General features: G+C 41.2%; 1 protein-coding gene across 1 annotated transcript in view; it reads right to left on the reverse strand.

The window, feature by feature from the left end:
• The window catches only part of EFL1 (elongation factor like GTPase 1), a 1877823-nt gene that overhangs the window by 1551024 nt on the left and 299601 nt on the right, over nt 1–27198 (reverse strand). Inside the window, exon 11 of the mRNA XM_044077803.1 lies at nt 18214–18336. Coding sequence (XP_043933738.1) covers nt 18214–18336 — 123 coding nt within the window. The remainder of the gene's footprint in view (nt 1–18213; nt 18337–27198) is intronic.

A 27198-nucleotide genomic window follows, 5' to 3' on the forward strand; every position in this document is an offset into this window, starting at 1 on the left:
TCTAACAAAGTACTGTGATCGGTCTATAATTCTTGAATTATCTCTTTCCAAATAACTGAATTAAGACATGCATTCATAAACAGTGGACAACCCTTTCCTTTGAATTTCTTAGTATTTATACCAAAGACATATCCCATAGCTTTATGGCCTGTGAATGATGTTAATGGTGAGTTAAAATGACTAAAAGTTAATGATAATGAATGCCAACAGTAATCAATTATGGCAGATATTGAGCCATGAAGATGTGCAACATCATTTGGTTTGATGATATTTAGAGATGCAGTATTCATCATTACCTTACAACAATCTTGTATATCTTCATGCTTACTATTGGGACCTTCATTAAGGTAACAATTAAAATCCCCACAGACTATAACTGGATAGTTTACTAATAAAACAGGTGCCATTAGATGAAACATTTTAGTACATTCTGCTGTGTCTACATATATATATAATACTATTACTTTAATATACTGACCATGTATTTTGATATCTAGTAATAAAAGTCTTCCTGGAATAAGATGCAAGGTATCACATACATTAATAAGAGAGGAGTGATACATGAAAACTATTCTTGACTATTTATCCAATCCTTTAGACCAAACTATTCCATCATTCCATAAACAGTTTCACTGTAAAACTTCCTCTGAAGATAAAAACTCTGTGTTCAATAAACATATTGTGTCACTGGACAATGTTTGGATCCATTCAAAAATTACCAGCGCCTCTTTAAAGAAACCATATTGTTGATGTTGCAGAATAATAGAGAGGTGTCAGCCATGGATTTAATTTTCCTTAGCCACAACTTTTGGAAGCCTCTTAACATTTCCTTTTTTACATTTGTTATTCACTTTTGACCATTGTAATCCAGCTTTTTTTATTATACTGGAATGAATAATAGAATTGTCATTGTCCAATGACTCTGAGAAAAAGGAACCATCATCCACCTGAACTGTATTTACCACTGCAGTATCAACATGGGGTAATTGGCTAGGCTTCAAATGGCTGAAAAGGGCAGTTAGCCTAGTACTAATCTATGAAGAGATGCTCAGAGGTTAATGCTGATGTTGTGTTCATTATATCAGGGTCAATAGGAGGAATAGAAACAATATTAGGGCCAATAGAAAGATCAAGAGCAGATGCAGGTTCAGGACAGATTCCGTGGCAGGAGCAATATTGTTTTCAGTTGTAGCAGTAAGCAGAGGTTTGTTGTTGTCACTCATGTTCCTGTCTTCCTGCATAACATTTTTTTTGCTTATCATTTACTGTACAAGGTGAAGAAGAATCTGATGATGATACAGGATTTCCACTCTCCATGTTGAACACAGTGGGGCATTCTGCCTATTGATGAGATCCTGCAAAATACTGCCATTTTGTAGGGCATGCCCTTGTGAAATGTTCAGACCCACATTTAGTGCAACATCTGGCTGGACACTCCAAGTTAATGTGAGATAAATCCCTGCAAGAATCTGACCTGCATATCTTAATATGCCTCTCTGCCCTGCCACAAAACATGCACCTCATAAATGCTGTACTCCTGTATCTCAGACATGCAGTGGTACCCAGGCCTCCCATGCCCAATCCCATATTCTTCCCTTTCTACTCCCCACACTACTCTATGCAGCCCCTATTCTCACATACCTCCAATCAAATCTTCTCACTAAACTAGAACTCACCTATAACAAAACAGCATGTTTTGCCTCCAACATCACCCTAACTACTCTATGCAGCCCCTATTCTCACATACCTCCAATCAAATCTTCTCACTAAACTAGAACTCACCTATAACAAAACAGCATGTTTTGCCTCCAACCTACCTTACCACACCCACGACTGCATCACCCTAAGAAACCTGCAGTGGCTAAAATTTCATCACCAAATCCTAATACCTCAGCTTCTCTTGACTCATTCAATTTTACATCAGTCATCTACCTGTCCCTCTCTCTCCACTCTCATCCAGTCTTATACTCTCAATCACTCTCTCCGTAGCTCCCAACAGAACTTATTGCAAGTCTTCTCCTCTTCTTCTCTTTCGACTATTCCCATTAGGGGTCGCCACAGCTGATCATCTGTTTCCATTTCTTCCTGTCCTCTGCATCTTGCTCTGTCACCCCAACAACCTGCATGTCCTCTCTCAACACAACCATAAACCTCATCTTAGGCCTTCCTCTTTTCCTCTTAAAGGCAGCTCCATCCTTAGCATCCTTTTCCCAACATACCCAGCATCCCTCCTCAGCACATGTCCAAACCAACGCAGTAATATACGGATTCCTAATCCTGTCCATCCTCGTCACACCCAGTGCAAATCTCAACATCTTTAACTCTGCCACGTCCAGCTCTGACTCTTGCGTTTTTGTCAATGCCACCGTCTACAACCCATATAACATAGCTGGTCTCACTACCCTCTTGTAGACCTTCCCTTTCACGCTTACTGGTACTAGTCTGTCACAAATCACTCCTGATGCTCTTCTCCACCCATTCCACCCTGCCTGTACTCTCTTCTTCACCTCTCTTCCATACTCACCATTACTCTGAACTGTTGATCCTAAGTACTTAAATTCATCCACCTTCGCCGCCTCCACTCACTGCATCCTCACCATTCCTCTATCCTCCCTCTCATTCACATGCATATATTCTATTTTAGTCTTGCTGACCATCACTCCTCTCCTCTCTAGAGCATATCTCCACCTTTCCAGGGTCTCCTCAACCTGGTCCCTACTGTCACTACAGATAGCAATGTCATCTGCAAACATCATAGTCCACGGGGCCTCCCGTCTGATCTCATCTGTCAACCTGTCCATCACCACTGCAAATTAGAAAGGGCTCAGAGCTAATCCTTAATGTAATCCCATCTCCACCTTAAATGCATCTGTCACTCCCACCGTAGGACCTCACCACTGTCACACTACCCTTGTACATATCCTGTACCACTCTTACATACTTTTCTGCCACTCCCGATTTCCTCATTCAATACCACAACTCCTCTCTAGGCACCCTCTCATATGCTTTCTCCAAGTCCACAAAGACACAATGCAACTCCTTCTGACCTTCTCTATATTGCTCCATCAACACTCTCAGAGCAAATGTCACATCTGTAGTGCTCTTTCCCCACATGAAACCATACTGCTGATCACTAATCATCACCTCCCTTCTTAACCTAACTTCCATTACTCTTTCCCATAACTTCAAACTGTGACTGATCAATTTTATCCCTCTGTAGTTACTACAGCTCTGCACATCACCCTTACTCTTAAAGATAGGTACCAACACACTTTTTCTCCACTCCTCAGGCATCCTCTGACTTTCCAAGATTTCATTAAACACACAGAGTTACAAACTCCACTGCCATTTCTCCTAAGCACCTCCATGCTTCCACTGGTATGTCACCTGGGCCAACAGCATTTCCATTCTTCATTCCCTTCATAGCTGTCCTTACTTCCTCCTTGCTAATCTGTTTCACTTCCTGATTCACTATCCCCACATCATCCAGCCTTCTCTCTCTCTCTCTCTCTCTCATTCTCTTCAATCATCAGCCCCTCAAAGTACTCTTTCCAATCTGCTCAACACACTCTCCTCACTTGTGAGTACATTTCCCTCACTATCCTTTATCACCCTGCTATTACCTGCTGCATATCTTTCCCAGATTGGTCCCTCTGTCTAGCCAATTGGTACACATCCTTTTCATCCTCTTTAGTGTCCAACCTTTCATACACCTCTTCATATGCCTTATTCTTAGCCTTTGCTACCTCTCTCTTTGCCATGCGCCTCATCTCCTTATACTCCTGTCTACTTTCTTCATCTCTTTGACAGTCCCACTTCTTCTTCACCAGCCTCTTCCTCTGTGTACTTTCCTGTACTTCCTCATTTCACCACCAGGTCTCCTTGACCTCCTTCCTCTGGCTAGATGTTACACCAAGCACCTTTCTAGCCATCTCCCTTACTAGCTCTGCTGTAGTTACCCAGCTATTCTGTAACTCTTCACTGACCTCCAGTGCCCGTCTTAACTCTTCCCTGAATTCCACCGCACAATCACCCTTTTTCAACTTCCACTATTCAATCATTGGCACTGCTCTCACACTCCTCCTCCTCTTCTTGATCACCAACGTTCATCCTACAGACCACCACTCTATGCTGCCTAACAACACTTTCCCCTGTCACATTACAGTCTCCAATCTCCTTCAGACTGGCCCTCCTGCATAGGATATAATCCACCTGTGTGCATCTTCCTCCACTCTTATACATCACCCTATGCTCCTCCCTCTTAAAATACATATTCACCACAGCCATATCCATCCTTTTTACAAAATCCACTATCTGACCTTCTGCATTCCTCTCCTTAACACCATACCTGCCCATCACCTTCTCATCCCCTCTGTTCCCTTCACCAACATGCCCAGTGAAATCTGCTACTAATCACCAGTGTCTCACCCTTGGGTACACTCACCACCATACCTCTCAACCTGGAAACATCAAAAATCTGGACAAGGCCCATGAAAAATAGGTACAAATCTGCACATTGACTAACATAAAAATTAGCATACATAATTATGCAACCCCACCCACTCCAATGGAATTATGGGATACCAACTTTCAAATGCAAACTGAAGAACAGACAACCAAAATATGGCCCTAGAGTCACCCTGCAGCCATTCCAATGTTCCATTATCTGGCTATTTCACCCAGTTTATCATAAACACTAATGTGCATGCTGCTTTACTTCTACATTGATTATTTGAATTTTATTTTTACGTTTTATAGCACAATGCACAAACATTAATACACATCTGCTAAACAAAGCAATACTGTCCCACAATGAAAATAAACATAGCATTAAAACTTCTCTTCTCTTGACACTCACATTAATTGAAACAGCATTGAAACCCACATCACATCCAAAGAAAATGCATCTGGCCAGTGGTGGATAAAGATTAACTTTGGGTTGTTTTCAAATCATAGGCCCCTTGCACACAAAACAAGAAACATACATATGTTCTTTGACACACCTTCCTGACTTTATTAAATTATATTCCTTGTATAATACAGCACACTTGTTAGACTTGGAGCACATTTTAAATTTATTGTTTGAACATGTTTCCAGTAGGCAATGAAACAAAATGAACCAATGACAAAACTGCCCAATTCAGAACATTTCCATCATAAAAGTTTACACACACACACACATTGTTTTTCTTATAATGCATCACAGAATATAATCATTCTGATTTTTTGTTCCTGAATTTGGGTTAATATTTTTGCTTTTTCCACTGAGACACAAATGCCCTTGTGCATGACATTTTCTCACTTCTGTTCTATCTGTAGCTACACCCTTGACTTGTCACAACCACCCCCTTTAAAAGTACAACACAGTACAGTATCAGCAATGCATCTACATACTGTGGGAATAGAACCCACAGTCTTCTGCATCAAAAGCATGTATTTAACCTGTTATGCTATTAACAATGCAAGCAGACTCAGCATAAGCAAGACTAAACTTATATTCCCCTGAAGCTCCCAGCTCCTTGTAAAATCCACTGAACTGTATCTCTCAACTTTGCAGCACAAGAAATCTGGAAAAAGCCAAACGTTATTGGGGGGGGCAGACAAAAGCCCCAAAACCAGGGACACATTTTAAACATTGCTTGTATAATTTTTGAAAGTTGCTAGAATAAAATGTTGTGTTATCACCATGCATTTCACTGCCAAGTCTTAAACCCAGGAACCTGTGCACAACATTCAGAGCAACATACCACTATACCAAATCAGCAGTTTCCTGAAAGACAGGAACTTTAGGAAGGCTGAAACTTAAATGGCTATCATTTAGTGAATTCAATTCTCACTTCTCGCCATAGCTGTCAACCTCTTAGCACAAAAAACCTGGACAAAGCCAATAATGGAGGAATACAGAATTCAGTTCTCACTTCTCACCATAGCTACTCTCAACCTGTTAGCAAAAAATACCTGGACAAAGCCAATAATGGGGGAATACAGAATTCAGTTCTCACTTCTCACCATAGTTACTCTCATCCTGTTAGCACAAAAAAAACCTGGACAAAGCCAATAATGGGGGAATACAGCCCCCAAAATAGGGACACATTTCTAATACTGATCTTACAAACTTAGAAAAATACTAGAATAAAAGTTTTTATGTTACCATTTATTTTCTGAAGAATATGAAGTCTGAAATTCAAATGCCTGTCACTACTTAGTGAATTCAATCCTCTAGTGATGTGCCACAAATCCTGAAAACCACAGATTTTATGAGGAACAGATATAAAAATGAGGCATAAATTCACAAGTGGTGATGACTAGGGACTTTAGGCTCTTTTTTACCCTGTACCCAAGGTACAGGGTTTGAGCCTGCCTCTAGCCACCAGGTGTATTTCATCGGGGCATTTACACACACACACACACACACACACACACACACACACACACACACACACACACACACACTACTTCACCAGAAATTCTTTCAACACCTTGTGATTTTTGACTTTTGTGTGCCCTTAAAGGCTAATGAAATGGAAACATCTACTGCACACTCACTTTAATTTCTGTTTGTTTACAGTTAATGACCGCTAAGAAATCTACTCTTTCAGATATACTTAATTCTGATTTAATATATAATGCATCACTGTTTCCTTCATCATTAAATACGTCTTACCTGAATGCTTTCATTTACATTTAGACTGTTTCGACCCTGACCTATAAAATAAAAGGGGGCATTTCTAAATGGTGTGAGTTCAGAGAGAATGTGTCCTGATTTCACTGGTAGAAGAGCAAGCAATACTTAATATAATGACTGATAAGGATTCAGTTAAATGAAGCAAAAGCAAGTTTTTCAGGAAAGCATTTAACATAGAGACAACCAAAGAATATACCCAAACTTTATTATAATTAATACCATCTTAATTGCAAACTAACTATATCCAAAGTAATAAATAAACCTTATGATTAAAGAGACTGTGCCCATTTGCAAGTTGCAATGCCACTACTAATTATTTCTACAAACACAGCACATCCCTTGGATTATGATGCTTTGCTGGTCAAATAACTGCCATTTACAACTTGGTAGACCTGTAACATTCATAACTACTTGCATATTTGCTTCTTTCACTGATTATCAGAGTTGTCAGAAACAGACATGGTAAAACATGTACTGAAGAGCAGTGCTAGAAGATGCATTTCATTCACCTGAACAATAAATAACTACTTCACTTTGTTCACCTGAACAACAATAAATAAATACTTCACTTCACCAGAAATTTATTCATTCACCCTGGCTGGCCGCTAATAATAAATCCACCTGCTTGCATTTGAAAGAATCAGAATCCAAATGTGTGTGCACTGAGCGACCGTTCTCAGAGAGAACCGCTCACATTTGAGAGCAGAAGATCCGTTTTCCCGCTCACATCCATTGCCGGAAACTGAGTCCTTGAGCTCAATTCCAACAGGCTGGTAGCCCTGATGGAGCTGACGTCATCACAAACAAGAAAATTAAAAATAAATAAGGCTGGGGAAAAAGTCAGAAATGAAGGGGTGCCACCCAGGAATCGTGGCACCCCATTATTTGGACCCAAAACCCGGTAAAAAATGAGTAATTCGGTACAGTTGAGAGGTATGCTCACCACCACTTCATCCAACTCACTCTAAAAGTTTTCTTTCTAATTCATTGCACACCCAACTTGCAGAGTGTATGCACTAACAACATTTATTATTACACCACCAATTTCCAGCTTCAAAAACGTCACTCTATCCGACATTCTTTTCACCTCCAAAATGCTCTAGGCATACTGTTCCTTCAGGATAACCCCTACCCCATTTCTCCTGCCATCCACACCATGACAGAACAATATGAACCTGCCTCCTATACACCTGGCCTTACTCCCCTTCCATCTGATCTCTTGCATGCACGATACATCAACCTTCCTTTCCTCCATCATATCAGCTAGCTCTCTCCCTATACCAGCCATACTGCCAACATTCAATTTTCCTACCCTCATCACTACTACAAGTCTATATACCCAATAAAAATATTGGCAAAATACTTTATACCTATTCCATAGTAAATGCCTGGAAGAAACTTTCTCACACTGTATCACTGACCCTAACACATTTAAAATTGCAATTAAAGACTACCTCCACAAAACATGATCATGCCTCTGTCATGACCCAACATAAGCTATCTTCTTCTACTAATAGACTGCTGTCCTACCACACTAGTCCTTTCACTGGCTTCCCACTTGTTCTTTTTCCTAGTAGTATATACTACAAATACTTATTTCCTCCATTTCTATGGGCGGCCACGGTGGTGCAGCGGTTAGCATTGCCTCCTCACAGCAAGACATTCTCCAGTTCGATCCTCGGCTGGGGTGCCTTCTGTGCGGAGTCTGCATGTCCTCCCTGTGGTCGCTTGCATTTCTTCCCACACCCCAAAGGCGTGCTGTAGGTGGACTGGACACACTAAACTGGCCCTAGGCGTGAGTGTGTGTGTGTGTGTGTGTGTGTGTGTGTGTGTGTGTGTGTGTGTGTGTGTGCCTTCTCTGGTAGGTTAGGCGCCGGGCTGGCAACTCAACACCGTAAAACTCCACTGTGGCGACCCCTAACCGGGAAAAGCCGAAAGAAGAAAAAGACTTATTTCCTCTATTTCTCTTTTGCTACATACAAGCTTCAGTCCTGTATCTTATTACTTTTCTCTCCCCTGCTACTCTTTACCTTGTGTTTTTTTATATTCCTCTTTCTTTTCACTGTTTGTGACGTTAGGAGCTCTTACTACTTATATCTTCCTAAGTTTACTTAAAACGGTTCATACTTTATTATTAACAACACTTATGTATTTGCTCATTATGCTGATTTATCTCCGATGATAATTCTATGAGTTACTTGTACTTTTATTACTTTCTAGAAAATCTGTTTCTTATGTAAAAACTGAACCTGTTATGTACAGTTGGTCTTAGGTTCTCACCGTTTTTTCTTTTTTTCTCTTGCAACAACTGTTTATGTTAATAATGTTTACGTAATGTACTATCTGGACCTTTTCTCCTCTGGTCTCTGCTGAAAAAGGGCTTTGCCCAGTCAAACTAACCCGGTTAACAAATGTCACATAAATAAATAGACATTCCTCTATGATAACTGTAAACATATCAGCACAGTGCCTCAGAAGATATTCTCTTATTTGCTCTTTTTATGTATATAGATCTAAATTGCAGTGTCACTTTTTTCCTCAGGTTTATGTCTAGTTTTGTTAATTGAAAATTACACCATGGGATAGGTGCTTGTTTCTGTCTTTTTTGAAATTCTGTGTAAAAAGTAATGGCAGACTCATTGGCTTCAAAATACATGTCTGCGAAGTTCTCATTTCCCCAGTGTATAATTGCACAAATCTCTTTTATTTTGATTCATAATGGCTTCATTAAATTGTTATATATTATTTTCCTGTTTATTTTATTGTTATTGTTAGCCTTTATTGTAATTAAAGGCTTTGGAACTGTCCTTGGCCTTGTTACAGTTTCTATCATGACCTGCATCGTTGATTTAACAGCATCCACATATTTATTTATTTATTTTATTAATTTTACATCTGTTAACCGAGTTTGTCCAACTGAGTTTGCAAACAAACCCATTCTCAGTAGACACCCGAGGGGAAAAGCTCCAGCAAACTTAAGTAAAGATAAAATGACAACATAGAAATATTAAATAATCACAATACAAAATAACTGTAAAAAAGAAAAGATCATTAACTATTTGCATTGCATTGATAGTAAGCAATCCATTTTAAGTGGAGACCCAAGGGGAAAGAGCCCAGTAAACATAAGCAAAGATAAACATACAGGACGAAAACTATTAAAAATATAATTCATTTCGTATCTGCATTGTTAAAGAGAAAAACAAAAGAAAAAAATATGAACATTAAGGGTTGCACTGATAGAAGTGGTCTAAATTTACTACATATAAGAGTAAAAACAAAGATAATCATTGTTCAAAAGAAGGAAAATGTACAGACATTGATAGGAAGAGGGGAAAAAAAATAAACAAGTGTGGAGAGTGGGAGGGGGAGAGAAAGGAGAGGGCTACAGTAGGGCTATAGTAGTACAGTGGAGGGTTTAGGAGGTTAGTTTAAGCAGAAGCTACTAACAAAGAAAAAGTTAGGAGATGCAACAGATTATACAGTAGGACAGACTAAGTCTACATGTGGGTCAAGGCAGCGGCATAATTTCAAGTTTAGTAGGTGGGATTTAAGCTCCTTTTTAAAAGAGGGGAAAGGAAAGGTTGGATCTAATATAGAGAGGGAGTTTGTTCCAAATTAGTGAGACAGAGTGCTTGTAAAGTAGTTTGCCAATATTCCCTTTGGATTTATAAACTGAGAGAAGATGCTGATCAGCACTCCGGAGATGTCAGGGGAGAGTAGAGATAACATGGGAGGCGAGAGCAGGGCAGGCAGAGGGGTTGTTGAGTATGGAAAAGGTAGTGTGGAGCTGCGATTGTAGGAGAAGGTGTGGAAATTCCAGCCACTGAAGTTTGTTTAGTGAGACACAGTGATGCCATGAGAGTGGTTGGTTTAGAATAAATCTGGCAATTTTGCTGTATGTTTGTTCCAGTATCTGCATTGAGGTAGTTTAGATATTTGGAAAGGATGGGGGAAGTGTATAGAAGACTAGGTAAGAGAAATGCCTGTGCAAGAGTGCATTTAGTGTCAGTAGTGAGGAATTATTTGTTCCTAGAAAGTAGTCCAGGTTTTTGGTGGGTTTTTTTTGATTGCCTGTTGTATGTGCAAGTCAAAGTTTAGTCTGTCATCAATTATTACCCCAAGGAGTTTGATGCGTGAAGCAGGGAGATAGTGGTGCCATCTATGGAGGAAAGAGAAAAGTTGGATTTAAGATGAGAGTGTGTCTGCGGTAGAAAGGGAAGGAGATGAGTTTTTTTTTTTAGGGTTAAGTATTAGTTGATTATTTCTGAGCCATTTTTCAACAGAGATAAAGGAATTCTGTGTTAGTGTGTCTAGTTCATAGATAGTATTGGAGATAGATAAGAGAGTAGAGTCGTCTGTGTATTGTATTACAGATGAGACTGCAGGATGAATGTAGGTTGTTGGTAAAAATGTTGAAAAGGAGCAGTCCAAGAATGCAGCCTTGGGATAGTTCTCTTTGAACAGCAAGGAAGGGTGAGAAGGCCTGCTGCCATCTAACAGGTCGTTTTCTGCCAGTAAGGTAGGACTGGAACCAGCCAAGAGTAGAAGGAGAGAGGTTTAGGTCTGAGAGTTTGTTAAGAAGGATGGGATGAGAAAGTGTTTAAGGCTTTAAAGAGATCAAGGAATAGACAGGAAATGAGGAGGTTGTTGTCCCTAGCTTATGCAACCCTTTGAGTAAAGGATTGTAAGGCAGTTGAGGTACTATGTTTAGGGCGGAAACCATGTTGCGAGGGGGTGAGGAGATTTTTGTGAAAGAGATAGGACAGTAGTTGAGTATGTATACATTTTTCCATGGATTTTAGAGAGCATTGATAGAATAGCGACTGGCCTACAGTTAGATGGTTCAACAGAGTTGCCACCTTTATGCAGAGGTGTGGTATAGAAAGATTTCCATATTTCCAGTATGGTAGACTCCTGAATAGAGCGGTTGATTAAGATAGATACAAGATATGCAATAGAGTCAGCAGCAATTTTCAGAAATTGATGGGGGAGTTTATCAGTGGACGGAGAGAATGGTTTTAGTTTAAGAAGCAGGGATTTGATATATTTAGTAGAAACAGGTCGCAAGGTAAAATGCTGAGAGACAGAGGAGCATAAAGGTTTAGGGGGAGGTGAGGATGACACAGAAGAGTTGGGATGAGCAGAGTTACCAGAGGGTAGGAGTTCAGAGATGCTGTCTATGAAGTGTTTGCTCAAGTCTGCAGTTAGAGTGATAGGGAAAAGGGTTAAGGATGGTAGGAGAAGCAGTGTGGAGCAGGGAGTTGATAGTACTCCAGAGTTTTTGGGGGTCATTTGGGTGAGAGCTTTGAAATTTAGTGAAATATTGGCATTTATCTAAAATAAGTTTTTTACATGATTTCTGAGTTGCTTATAACCTTGGAAAAAGGTGGGAGTTTTAGTGGTTTGCCATTTTTTCCATGGAGCATCTCTTTTATGGATCAAAGCATGAGTAGCTTTGGACAGCCAGGGTGTGGAATTATATTTGATTCTGATTTTGCTAGTTGGGGCAACAGAGTTTAGGACACCAAGGAAAATGTGGTTGAATTTAGTAACAGCATCATTGAGATACTGAGACATTTATTTGACATTTGTTGACTGGGATAGTCCAACTGGGACAAAGCCCTTTTCAGCGAAGGCCCGGGGAGAAAAGCTCCAACAGTACAAATATAACTTGAGAGATGCATGTTACAATAAATGTATAAGACAATAAGAATAGCAATATAGGAGATAAGAATAAAGAAAGCAAGATTTAAATACAATATAATTTGGCAGATAAACATAATGATGGCACAGACGTAGAAAAGTAGATAGTAGGACTAAGAATATTGATCAGTTACTAACTGTAGACAACAGGAGGAGTAGATAGTAGTAGGTTAACAGAGAGTACAGCGGAAGTCAGGAACAGAGAGGAGTAGTAGAAGAAGAGAGTCAGGTACCTATTGGGTTGAAGAAGTTAATTGGAGAAAGAAAAAGAGCAAAAGGAGATAATTAGAGTTGGGAAGGAGAAAGGAATAAAGAAGAGGAGAGATGGAGAGAGGACTGGATTCAAGTGGGGTGGTTACAGTGACATAGCCAGGTGTGGTTTAGGTATTCTTTGAGAGACTGCTTGAATTTCTAGACCTGAGGTATACTTCTCAGGGTTATAGGAAGCATGTTCCATTGAATGGTGGGTGAGTAGCTATATAGGGTCCGACAGATTTTTTTAGGTTTATGAATCTGTAACAGAATTTTATTAGAGCTCCTGGTGGTTTGGGAGGGATATAAAGTGGGACTAGTGAGAAGATGCTAAGGCATAAAGAAGGTTTACTGATGATGGAGTGCATGATGAGTATTTGAATAACTTTGAGATGGTTAAGAAACTGTAGCCAATTGACTGACCTGAGAGCATGACAGTGGTGAGATCTGGATGGCAAATTAGCAGCAGATCTAGCTACTTTATTACAGGTCGTTTCAAGTTTAGTGAAGAGAAGACTGAAGGTTTGTAAAGATTTGCGAGCTGTAGAAAAGGTTAGGAAGAAGGTAGGCATTAGCTAGTGAGATTCTGGAGTCAGGAGTTAAGACCTTTTGTTTCTATATAGGAGGCCAAGCTTTTCGTGGGTCTTCTTAATATAGTGATGTATGTGACTGTCAAATTTCAGTTGGTCATCTATGATTATTCCAAGGAGCTTAGTATGGTTTTCAGGGGTGATGTTAGTGTTATTAAATGACAATATGTTAAAAGAGGATTTGATGTGGTAGAGGGGTTTTGCCTTTTAGGGGTTGAGTAATAGTTGGTTATTAGTAATCCAAGTTTCTGTATGTTTGAATGATGTTTGTGTGAGGGTGAGTAGTTCTGTTGGATTGTCAGCTATGGATATAATAGTAGTATGAATGATGTTTGTGTGAGGGCAATTAGTTCCGTTGGATAGTTGGCTATGGATATAATAGTAGTATGAATGATGCTTGTGTGAGGGTAAGTACTTCTGTTGGATTGTCAGCGATGGATATAATAGTACCATCAGCATACTGTACGAGGGAAGACTGGGGACAGGATCTGTGTAGCTCACTGGTGCAGATGTTAAAAAGGAGAGGTCCAAGAACAGAGCCTTGTGGGACACCAGTTTTGACGGGGAGAAAAGGGGAAAGAGCAGAGAGCCATTTGACAGATTGCTGCCTATCAGAAAGGTAGCTGTAAAACCAGGATAAAGTTGCTGAGGAAAGGTTGGGTTGGGATAATGTTGAAGAGGATAAGGTGGTAAACAGTATCAAAGGCTTTTAAAAGCTCTAAGGAAAGACACGACGCAAGTTTATTATTACCTCTGGCAAGGGAAATGGTATTTGTAAAGGAAATTATAACAGTAAAGGTGCTGTGGTGTGGGTGGAAGCCATGTTGAGTAGGGGTGATAAGGTTCTCTTGAGTGAGGTAGGCCATGAGTTGTTTGTGGATGCAGTGTTCGAGCATTTTTGAGAGAGAGGAGAAAGTATGGCAATTGGTCAACAGAAAGTTCTGTGGAATGTCCACTTTTGCGGATGGGCATAGTAAAGAATTTTTTCAAAGAGTAGGAACAGTTGATTCTGTGATAGAGTGGTTAATGAGAATGGAAACAGGGTATGCTACTGATGAGGCATCAACTTTTAGGAAGAAAGATGGCAGATTGTCAGCTGATGGGGAGCATGTTTTAAGTTTGAGAAGGAGTTTTTTTAATGTAGCTTGTGCGAACTGGCCTTAGTGACAAGGGGGGATTTTGTTGTTGGATAGCTGTGAGTGGTGAGAGATTGGATAGGTTAGAAGACTGCATAAGTTTGCTAACCTATCAATGAGGTAGAAATTGAAAATGCATGCAGTTTTAAGGGGTGCATTGTCAGGGCAAGGATTGGGTGTAGAGGGATTGCCTGATCGAGTATTTGGTTGATAGCATTCCAAAACTTTTTAGGGTTTCAATTGTGTAGTCAGAGGTTGGTGGTAGAAATTTCTTTTACCATTATTAATGTGTTTTTAGTGAGATTACAGAGTTCCCTATATCTTTGGAAATTTGAGGGAGATTTTGTATTGGACCAAAGTTTCCAGGCAGTGTCTATTTTTTGTATAAGAGACCGAGTAGATTAGGTTAGCCAGGGAGTGTTGTAGGATTCAAATCTAATAGTTCTACGAGGGGCAAGGGAGTTGAGTGTGCCAAGGAAGATGGAGTAAAAGTTTGAGACTGCTAAATCAAGAGGTAAGGTAGAAAGGCTGGACCAGTCTCTAGCTGAGAACATTATTGAATATCTCAAAATCATACATCGGAAAAGCCAGGGCAGCAGTATCAGAAGTTTCTGTGTCTGTTAAAAAAAGCCAAATCCATTTCTTCTCCTCAGTCCAGTATTAACCTGGATATGTGTTTTAGGAGTGTTAGCAGACACTATATAATTATGGGTATTTCTGGTTCAGGATAAGATTCTGCTTATGTTGTCCAACTTATGAATGGAAGCAGGTAAGGTGACTTTGACAGGTAAGGTCTTCCTTCCTCTCCTCACAGTCAGAAGGTAATAAGTTATTTTAATGGTTCAACATTCAAGACTTCATATGAAGAATTTCAGTATTCCTTCAGAAATTAAGAACAGGAATGTGCTTTCAGTCTCTCTCTCTCTGCTCAATGAAATAAACTAAGAAGACATTAAAAAGAACAACAGAAGACCTTTTGTCAAGTTGCATCCTTCCTAAATGCTCACAATAGAATGCTTCGAACTCCAAACAAGGTACCCACTTGGATTAAGTTCAGTTACAAAGTCTGATTTTTCTGCTCAGGCTAGAATGCACATAAATCAAAAAAGAAATAGTGGTGGAACTGTTTCCAAGACTTATGATCTATCTAATGTTCGGTATACGTAAACCGAAATGAGAGACAGGACTCTGCTATCAGCTTCTTCAGTTTTACTTTCAGAAATGAATGAGTCTCTGAAAGAGAACATAGGTGCCAATAATTTATTTATTTATTTATTTTATTTTACATTTGTTGACCGGGATAGTCTAACTGGATTTATGTCCATTTTCATTAGAGTCCCGGGGAAATAAGCTTCACGAGATTACTAGTCTACTAACATACAGGTACTAGTTGTTATACAGTGAAATACTACAATTTTAAACAGTTCAGGAATCTTCACAGTTTATAAAAAAACATGTTACAAGCATTAGATAAGATATTTTACACTTTATGTACAAGACTTCATTAGTAACTAGAAAGTAATTGTTAAACAAATACATACTTCAAATTTCAACAGTTCAGCAATGCTCACAGTTTAAACAATACTGGTCTGCCATTAGGTAGGATGCTTTAGGATTATATGCAGAAGAATTTAACTAGGTATTTTAAATTATCTCTATTAGGATAAGATATGTTTTTGCCAAGGATAGGCCTTGATCTAAAAAGGCACAGAACAGGAATTGGGACTTAAGAGAGGGTATATAGTATGAGATTAGTCTGGATTTGTACAGGGACATAACCAATGGGTTTTAAGATAGAGTTTCAGATTGTGTTTAAAAAGTGCAAATGAAGACAGTGATAAGTTCATGGGGGAGCTGGCTCCAATACTTTCCAACTGCATTTGAGAACAGAGCATCTCCTGCCATGTTATTAGATTTACATGGTGATACTAGTAGTTTATTAGATGAGCGTAAAGTTGAAAGGTTCTTTTATTGGGTAATGAGACTAGCAGGTATTGGTAGGTTGGAAAAGGGTTTTGTGTGCAATGGTGAGTTGTTTACAGTGAATCTGGTTCAGAAGCTCTAACCAGCCTAATTGTTTCAGGTTATGGCAGTGATGGGTCCTAAAGGAGGAAGCATTAGCAAATCTGGCAACGCTATTGTAAGCGTTGGATAGCTTGTTAAGGTTATTTTTTGACAAGTTAGTATATATGGAAGAAGCACAGAGAAGTGTGGAGATAAGGTGGGAATAGACAATAGTGCTTCTGGCTAGTGGGGAGAGAAAGGGTTTTATCCTATAGAGAGAGCCCAGTTTCCTGTTGACAGTTTTTATGGTATTGTTGATATGGGTTTCAAAGTTCAGGTTATCAATGGTTACCCCTAGAAGTTTAGTTGTTGGATCGGGAGATATGAGTGTACTATTATTGGATAAGACTGAAAAGTTCATTGGGAGTGATTTATGGGTAGGAGTGAAGAGGAGAGTTTGTTTTTTTGGAGGGTTCAAGAGGAGGCAGCGTTGTAGAAACCAATTTTCTGTTTTATTGAACATTGATTGAGTTAGAATCTGTAGTTGGGATTGAGATTTAGCTGAGCAGATCATTGTCGAATCATCTGCGTATTGTACACAGTTAGTTAAAGGAATAGCTAGGTTGATGTCATTGATAAATATTGAGAAAAGGAGGGGGCCCAATATAGAGCCCTGAGGAAAACCTAGGGTAACGGAGATGGGATGAGAGGTTGTTGTCCATAGCACTGCCTGCTGTCTATTATCAAGGTAGAACTGGAACCATTTTGTCCAGAGAGAAGGATTTTAGAATATTGAGAAGTAAGTGGTGGTTGACCATGTTGAATGCTTTTGAAAGGTCGATGAAAAGTGCTGAAGAGAGAAGATTGTTATTACGCTTTTTATTGATGATGTCAGTGAAGGATAGGAGTGCAGTTGTTGTACTGTGGAAAGGCCTGAAGCCATGTTGAGATTTGGTCAGTAAATTGTTCTGGAGTCGGTGGTCTAGTAACTGTCTGTGGATGCACTTTTCCATTATTTTAGCTAATGGGGAAAGTAGTGCTATGGGACGATAGTTAGAATATTCTCTGGAGTTTCCACCCTTGTGTAGGGGGATAATGTAGGAGATTTTCCAGATGGTGGGAATAGCGCTTTCTTGTATGGTTCTATTTATCAGCAATGATACAAGATGAGCTATGACTTTGGCTGCCTTTTGCAGGTATTCAGCAGGTAGCTGGTCAGCTGAGGGAGTAGTAGGTTTTAGTTTACTTAAGAGGTTGCAGATGAGGGAAGATGGGACAGGTTGCAGGTTTAGAGTTGGGAGAGAGTAAGTAGTATTGGTTGGAAGGGCAGAGCTATCGGCGGTTAGTTGATTAGCAAGTGTTTGGATGGTCTCAGTGAAGAAGGTATTAAAAGCATTAGCAGTTTGCTTTGGATTGTCACAATATGATCCTATAGGGGGTTGGTGTTGCGGATTGGCCTGGTTGAAGTAGTCTGTTTATGCTTTCTACATAATTTAAAGATATACAAACATACATTTTACCTCCCCATTTCAGATGTAAAAGGTTTTCTCATCTTTTGAGATAAAGGTCTCTCTCTTGCTTTCACTTCACTTCAAAAAACAAACATTTAGCCAAAGACCACATCACATCGAATATGACTTTTTCAAGAATACTACAGAACAGTCTTATACAGTAAAAAAAATATCCTGAAAGGCTGTACAATAAAAAGACAATGGGCCACACATGTCCTCAAATGAGCAAACTGATTTTTAAACTGGAAAACCATGGCATGAAAATTAAAAAGAGCTTAACTCAGGACATGCTATAACAGTTTAATAAAAAACAATTAAAACTAACTCACCCCTTTTCAGCTCTTGCGTCTCAAAGGGTAAGGAATCAAACCTTCGGAGCATTGCACACATAAGTTTTTCCACTCTCTCAGCAGAAATATCTAAAGGACTACGCAATTTGTTACAGACCATTGCTACAGAATGTAGTTAAGGAATTTACAATGCAGCAGTTGTTAATTATGAAATGCCAACCTATTGATTAGTTACATTTAAAAATAAACTAAACTTTAATTTTCAGTTCAGTTAACAAAACAGTCATTTAGTACAAATAATTGTGACATGGGTCCAACTACACCATTGAAATCTATAAACTGAATGGTAAATTTACCACCTCAATATTTATTATTCATTGCAAGAGAGACAGTTAAAGCAAATCTTAATCTCATCATCCAAGTAATGAAACTTCCCATGCATATTGTGTCCCCTTTTTTTTTTTTTTTTATTGTGGTGGTCTTAAATAACTGTATATAGGAATAAGTCATCTGGACACTGCATATGTATATCGCTGGAAAAATAATGCATTTCATTCCACAACTGAATCCTAGACTTAGAATTGCTCACCAGCTGTGGTCAAGGAGCACTCAAAGCATTTTAAACAGGGCTCCCACAATTCAGCTGCATACTACACTATTCTGTTTATACACACCAAATGCTCCCCACAAACTCAATAAAAATACCGCATCCAAACCATACCAGTCCAGCTGGACAGCAATGGAGTTAGGCTAAGAGCACTAATTGACAATCACAGAATGGGACAGTAAAGAAAGCACAAACTGCGTAAGTAAACTTAATGTAATGGTAGATGTTCAAATGATCACTGCTGTAATAACCTTAGCTATTCGGATTACATCCTGCACAGGAACAACTGGCCAGCTGTCGATGCCCAAACCATTGACAGCTCATGCAAAGATGAAGAAAATCAGCAGTTTGGGTACCAAGCCCTTCAGGGCTTTCTATACAATGGCTTTCATTCTGGCTGTCCATTTCATCTCTACATTCAACACTACTGATTAGTTCTCTCAAGTCAACTTCCATTTCAGTAAAACAACTCTCAATAATCAGACCTTCTTCTTACACATCTTGTTTCTCAGATGTTTGAGACTGCATTCTTTCCTGAGTTGTGGAGCTAAGCCAAGGCAATGACCCGACTTCGGCCAATATATTAAAGTCTTCTACTACCTAGGGTACATGGTACACGTGATATAGGCCAACAGCAGGCATTGGCCATAAAAGCGACTTATGCACTCACCACCCAAAGGACTGAAGCCCCAGTTGGAGAGATCGTCTAAGGGAAAGACGATCAATGCATCCAAGAAAGGCAAAAAGAGGAGGGCAGAGGGAGGGATGGAATACTGCAACAGAGAAGAGAAGGTCACCTATTGTTATGGTACATTTTTACACAACTAATCTAATGCCTTTTTACTCATCTGTTGCATTATTCCTGACATAAAGGAGTGTACAAAATCTCATGCAGAAAGGGAGGGGGGAATGGCAGAGGACATTTCTATGAAGCCATGGAGAATGGCTCTGGCAAATCCTGCCCTGGATTTGGAAATGGAATCCAGCTTACAATGTCTGGTGAAGGTGTAGACAGATGTCCAAGTAGCTGTTTCTAAGACAGGGTTGGCTTCCAACCCCTTGAGAAAAGCCCCCGAGGAAGACACTGTCCTTGTGAAGTGAGCTTTGACTGAGCCTGGAAGGACTTTACCATGGTGAGAATAAATAAAAAAGACAATGGATTTGGATATCCAGCTGGAGATGGTCTGTTTGGACACAGACAATCCCAGAGCCCTGGGGTGAAAGGATACAAACAGCTGGCCTGATTTCTTAATGGGTTTAGTCTTATGCAAGTAAAACCTGAGTTGTCTGTGTACATCAAGGGTGTGAAGGATCCTCTCACTACTGTTCTGGGGGAGGAAAAAAAGTGGAGAGATGAATAGCCTGGTTTAAGGAAAATTCATTGACTACCTTTGGCATGAAGGAGGGATTGGTTCAAAGGGAGACCCTGTCTTTGTAGATAGACAGGAAAGGAGGAGACACCATAAAATTCCGAAACCCATCTGACGGAGGTAATGGCCACCAGGAGTACAGTTTTTCTAAGTACAGTGTTTGAGAGAGCTAGAAGAAGCTGGTTCAAAAGGATTTGAGTCAGTTTCTCCAGCACAAAAATGAGGTCCCAGGGTGGAATTACAGGTCTCCTGGGAGGTCAGATGTGAAGGATGCTTTTCAAGAATTGTTTTGCTTCAAATCTGGAAGCTAAGGGTGGAGAAAGTGGCAGGCAGGCTGAGATAGGTGACATATGTGCTTTAATGGAAGAGTAAGCTAATCTTGCACTAAGCAATTCACACAGATATTTCAGAACCAAAGGGAGTTCCTGCTGTTAGCGAATCCTGGTTTTTAAGTCACCACATTGAGAATCTCTTCCACTTGGCGTGGTAAGTTTTTCTGGTTTTAGGTTTCCTGGCCTCCTGCAGGACTTTAAGCACAACCTCTGAATAAAGGTGTCTGAAAGGGATTAGGGCTTTATCACCCACAGGATCAGTTGGAGGGTCTCCAAGTGTGGTTGAATGAGTAAGCCCTTGTTCTGTGTTAGAAGATTCACTCTGTGGGATAACTTGTAGTGATTGCCCTTGGCTAAATGAAGGAGCAGACAGAACCAATGCTGTCTTAGTCAATAGCATCCATTCTCTATGCTTGAGAATGGGGTTCTCTGGCACAGAACTCTGGAAGTTGCTTGTTCAGAGGGGAGGCAAACAAGTCTATCTGTGGAATACCCACTTATGGACAATGTCCAGGAACACATCCCTGTGAATTATCTGTTCGTGGGCCAGTGTTCTGGATCTGCTTAGAGTGTCTACCACAGCATTCTGATTGGAAAGGATGTAGACCACCTGGAGGGACATATCTAGTAGGCAGATATCTAGTAGGCATGCTAAGTCCCAGGCCTGTATGTCTAGTCTGCAGAGGAGATAGGATCTTGTCCCCCTGGTTTGTTGATATAACACAAGACAGTCATATTGTCTGGGTGTATACGCACCCTTCCTGGTCTTAACAGGGACTGGAAGTTCTGAAGGGCGAGGATTAGCACCTTCATTTCCTTGATGTTTATGTGGTCCCTCCTCTGGGGTGGCATCCACTGTCCTTGTACTGTGTGGTGGTCCAGGGCTGCACCCCAGCTCATGTCCGATACATTCATGTACAGTACTTGAGTAGGTGGCAGTGGGTGAATGGGGAGGCCTGGGTTCAGAGTCAGCTGTGACATCCACCACTGGAGCTCCTTCTTGAGACAGAGTAGAAGAGGAATTTGGTATTCCAGAGGGTGGTCATGTTGAGAGCACACTGATTTTAGGAACCACTAGAATTTCCTCATGTGTAGTTTTGAAAGTGGAAGCATACAGATGGGTGGATGCCATCAACACAAAATTTTTCAGAACTGTCTTGCAGAAAGCTGCTCTACGGGGAGAATCTCTACAAAGAGATTAAAAATTTCCTGTGCCTGGGTAGCAGGGAGAGACACCACCATACTCTGGGTTTCAAATCTGCACCCGAGTAAGACATGGTCCTTGGATGGAACCAGGGATTATTTTGTGAAACCTATGCTGAAACCCAGGCTTTGTAGGATGGCACTTTTCAACTGGGGACTTTTGCTCTATTCCTCTTGGGAACTAGCTTGAATCAAAATGTCATCTAGATCTAGGTGCGGGAAGATCAGGATACCTTGGAGCCTGTAAAAGGCGATCATGGGTGCTAGACATTTTGTGAAGACTCTCGGGGCAGTGGACAGTCTAAAAGACAAAGCCGAGAACTGACAGTTCAAGGAACCCACACAGAAGCATAGGAATCTCCTGTATCTGGGGTGGATGAGTACATGAAGGTATGCAGCCTTGATATCTATGGAGGCTAGGAATGCTTGAGGGAGGATAAGAGGGAATAAGGTTTGCAGGGTAAGCATCTTGAATGAGGGAACTATGAGAAAGTCGTTGAGGCAGGAGAGGTCTACAATGGGTCTTCAAGGACCTTCCTTCCTGGGAACTAGGAAAAGGCATGAGTAAAAGCCTCTTTCCTCTTGTCCTGGGGCCACAGTCTTGATAGTGCCCAGTTTGATCAGATTTTCCAAGACTGGAGAAAAATAGGCTCCTGTTCTTTTGGAGGCAGGGATATACCTCTGAAAGGAGGGACCTTGTGCCAGACCATGCAGTACCCACTCTTGATGGATGCTTAACACCCATGAGTCTTGGGTGATGAGTTACCAGGATAGAAGGGATAGGGTAAGGCATTGAGAGAGGGGAGGGGTGCCCTGATTTCTTGAGGAGTCACGAGGAGGAGTCTGTCTGATCAGGAAAGGGCTGCTTATCTAGCTGAAAAGAGGAGGAAGATGTCGGAGGAAACGTTGAGTTTTCCTAGGCCTCATTTGAGGTTTTGATTGTGGGGTTCTGGATTGCCTGTGTATAAACACTTGTTTTGCATGGTAATTCCTGTGAAATTTAGGCACTGAAGACACCAGAATGTGCTTAAGATCTTTAGGTTCTGCGCTTTTCTCTTGCAGAGATTTGAAAAGTTCTGCAGAGGACTTAAAAAGGGCAGAGGTGTCCAAGGGGGCATCCATCACTTTTGCTTTAATGTCCTTTGGAAGAGGCTGAAGCCTTAACCAGGCAAATCTTAGGGCAGAAGAGGAGGCTGCGGCTCTTGATGTTGCTTCTACATCATAGTTGCACTTAATAGAATGTCTGCCTACCTGAGAAGAGGTAGCAAAAGGGAGGATGCCAAAGCCTTGCTTTCAGAGTCTGGCATATCTCAAATTAATTTTGAAAGTTGAGGCAGGTGTTCCAGATTATACCTGGTCATGTGAGTCTGGTAGGTCAGAGTTCTGAAGGCCAGGGTGGCTGAGGTAAAGATTTTCTTGTCCAGCCTCTCTGTCTACTATCCTTATCCAAAGAGAGAAGTGAGGAAGAAGGAAGTGACCTGGAGGCCTTATCACAGGCTACTGAAACCACCAAAGGGTCTGCAATTGGGGCCTTGAATAGAAAGTTGCAGTTTGTTTGTAGTACCTGTCCAGCTTTTTTGGAGCTGGAGGCTGAGAATTCAGATGAGTAGAGGCAAATGCAAAAGCATCTAAAAAGGCTGGCACAACAGGAGGAATGGTTGAAGGGCTAGTGGACTGTACTTGGAGATCATAACATTTTTGGACCTTTGACATCTGTGTACTGACCCATTTGAAGTGGTCTGTCTTTTCTGGGGGGAGGAAGGGCAGGCAGGAGGAGAAGCAGGATGACCAGAAGAAGGCCCAAGTGCCATAAAGGCCTTAAATAGGCCTTGGGTGAAAGTTTGCCATTTCTTCTGAGGGTAGGGGGGGGCATATGCTTGGTTTTTTGCTTCTTCTTCTTTGTTGGAGTATCCATGTGATGCAAAGGAGGAGGGCTGGATGAAGGCCTAAATTCTACCAAGTTCGAGTCGACTTCCTCCCAAACAACTATTTGGGTAACCCCTAGGACCTTCTGACACAATAAGCCTGGGGTCCCACTGGACATTGGTAGACTATGCCTGAGTAGCCTCTGGACATGCATACATTCAGTTCCAAGGTGACCTGTGAAATAAGCTCAGCCTGTAGTTCCGGATCCATGGCGGCACATGTCTCCAAGCTCTCATGTGCTTTAGGACAGATGTTTGAATCAAGAGGCACAGCTTTGAATTCAGGCCTACATTTTGGCCTTACATTTAGCAGGCTCGGTCATCAGGTCAGAGGAGGATTCCACTGAGCTCTTGGCTAAACACTTAAGACCCTGGTTTTCTAGGTAGATCGCAAGGGAGGATAACCAACTTTGGAGGATTTTAGGTACAAAAGACTGACAAATGGAGCAGGTTTTGTGGTTGTGCTGGGGTCCAATGCAAAAGCGCCACTGGGAATGACTATCGTTATGTGGACTTTGTCTTCCACAGCCATACTTCCCTTTTCTGGATGACATTAACCTCAATAAAAGACAAGGCAGCAGAAAAAAAGAGTTCCCCAACAGGGCACTTATCTTAGTTTAGGAAGCGATGCCGACAGCACAGTGACATCTGGGACTGGTGATCCGAATGGCTGCAAAGAAGTTCTGAGGGTGTTGCTCTCGTACATCGCTTTTATGGCTGACGTTTGCTAGTGGCCTACATCAGACGTACCACACACCCCATGTAGTAGAAGACGTTGCTATACTGGCTGAAATCAGGTCATTGCCTTGGAAGGCAAATCCCTTATGTCAGGAATACTGCAACAGATGAATAGAAGGACAGCGAATTCAAGACTGAGGAGCAAAGTGATGGTGGTTTGAAGGTTCTGTTGCAAAGTGTCTGAATGTTCTGCTTGAATGAGCAGGTTGTCCAACTAAGGGTAGATGAGAATTTCCTGAAATCCACAAAAGGCAATGACAGGAGCCAAACATTTTGTGAACACCCTTAGAGCTGTAGAGATTCCAAAGGGCAAAGCACACAACTGAAAGTGAGAGGAAGCAACAGAAACACCTAAGAATTTCCTGAATAGAGGGTGGATGGGAAAGTGAAGGCATGCATTCCTTACATCTAAGGAAACAAGGTAAGCCTGAGGTAGCTAGAGTGGAAACAGAGTTTGCAGGGTGAGCCATTCTGAAGGTGGGGACTTGAAGGAACAGACTGAGCTGGAACAAGTCTAAAACTGGTCTCCCAAGGACCATCTTTTCTGCGAACTAATAGAGCTCTTTTACTTTTTCCAAGGAGGGAACCTCCTGTATGATTCCTTGTGTTTGCAAGTCTTGAATGACTTGAGGGAAAAGGTGGGCCTGGTCCTGTGGGGACTGTGGAATCACCATGGAGGGAGGAGTGGTTTTCCAAGTCATGCAGTAACCTCCTTGGACAACTGAGAGGACCTATTTGTCTGTGGTAATGCTTGTCAATTTTGAAAGGAAATGAGAAAGGTGATGGGAAAGAGAGATTTCTGAGAAAGTTGCCAGGTTGTCAGACTACCTGGCTTGTCCAGAAAGGGGGCCTTTTGAGTTGAAGACCTACGAGGAGCCTGCTTGTGTATGGCCTTCTTGTGTTGTTGGGAAGGTGCACAAGTCTTCTTCCTTACAAAACTAGGCCTAGAAGGGTAGCTCCTATGGAATTTAGGAATCGGGGAAACAAAAATATGTTCTTTTCCTTTCTCTTGAAGGGATTTGAACAGGGCTGCAGCATTAGAACCAAATAGGGCAGTTGGGCAGTATTGTCTAGTGGTGCATCCATAAGTTTTGCCTTGAAATCCTCAAGCGAAGGCTGCAATCTCAGCCAGGAATATCTCCTGAGGATGGAACCAGATGCTGATGATCTTGCAGACACCTCAGCTGCATCATAACTGCATTTTATGGAATGCCTGGTAACCTAGGATGAAAACTGACAAGAGGAAAGAAAGCTGGGATTTTGCTGCAGAGTGTAGGAGATCTGTCAGCAATTTAGATGCCTGTGAAAGTAGGGCCAGAGCATACTTAGACATGTGTCTGATAATTAATGGCCGTAAAAACCAGAGTAGAAGAGGTGTAGATCTTTTTCCCAAATTCACTCCATCATTTTACTGTCCTTGTCTGAGGGCAGAAGGTTGGTGAAAGGCATTAAATTGGTGGGTTAATCAGCAGAGAGAAAGATCACAACTCGGTCTGCAAGAGGACATTTGTACAGGTAACTACTGTTTTCGGGAACTTTACAGAACCTGGCTGGCCTTTTAAGAGCAGGAGGTTGTGAATCTGGGTTTTTTGATGCTGCAAGAAAGGCATCTTGGAAAGCTGGTAAAACAGGTGGAATGGCTGAAACATCAGAAGAATCTATTTGTAAGAGGTCATAGTACTTCTTTTGTACTTCCAAAACCTGGGAGCTTTCCCACTTGAAAAATTACCCCATTCTGGAGATAGTTTCTTCAAACGCAATACCCTCTTCAGGAGAATCTCCACCAATGGAATCAACTTTCATTTTTAACTATTGTAATCTCTGGGCCTCTACTGAAAATGGACATGTATCCAGCTAGACTAGCCCAGCCAACAAATGTAAAATAAAAATAAAAATAAAAACTTAAAGGAAGGCATAATCCAGAGGACAGTCTACTTGAGTGGAGTAGGCCAGGACTCATCTGAAGATGATTCATCTTCTTCAGAGGCCTCTTGTTTAGTAGATGCACTCATAGGTGGAGGGGAAACAGGAAATGCTGGAGTAGGTGGTTGCAAAGCGGAAGGCCTAAGTGCCAGGAAGGCATTCAAAATCCCTTGAGAAAAGGCTTGACAGTCTGTGGATGGCTCCTGACAGAGACACATTTCTGCTTGCGTTTCCACTTGACAGGAAGGCCTACCCTAGGGTGGGATGGAAGGGCTGACGTAGGCCTAGGCTTCGGACCAGATGTCTGCAAACCCTCAATGGAAGGGACAGGAGAGGTACTACAAGGAACGTTTGAAGGAACAAAATGCAGTTCCCCCTTACTGTCCATAACAGATGTCTGAGATACCTCTGCGGGCATGATGAAGGAACTCTCCCTAGCAGCTTTTAAATCAGTACACACCACAGGTGCAGGACGATAGCCAGAAGGAAGGCTGTTTTCCGTGGAAAGCTTTCTGTTTCTGTCAGCTGGCTCGCAGGAAAAGGAGTCAGCTTTCTAGATGAAGAAAAATCTCCCAAGCAAAATGAGGTCCTTTCCTCCTTTGGGGAGTTTTATATTCTTAGCCCCTCTGTTGTGTTAAGAGGGATGAAGTTGAATAAGGAGGATCAGTGTTGTATTCTTCAGTGCAGAAAAGGGGAAAAGTTTTTGGAGGAGAGGAATGAAAGTCTCAGGCTGCTGTTTCAGCTAGATACTGTAGTCTTTTCTGGTATGGCAGCTTCAGAGTCATCTATTTTCTTTCTCATTTCAGGCACAAAATCGCTTCCATTTTGAGGAGTAAGCTTTCCTAGGGGCCTATGGCCTCCAAAAAAATATCTGTACCTCATCCTTGAGAGGGTCTGCCTGTGGAGTAAAGGAATCTTCCAGAATT

Source organism: Protopterus annectens, chromosome 7.part0 (genome assembly GCF_019279795.1).
Source record: "Protopterus annectens isolate FY-2018-M chromosome 7.part0, PAN1.0, whole genome shotgun sequence".
Classification (NCBI taxonomy): Eukaryota; Metazoa; Chordata; order Ceratodontiformes; family Protopteridae; genus Protopterus; species Protopterus annectens.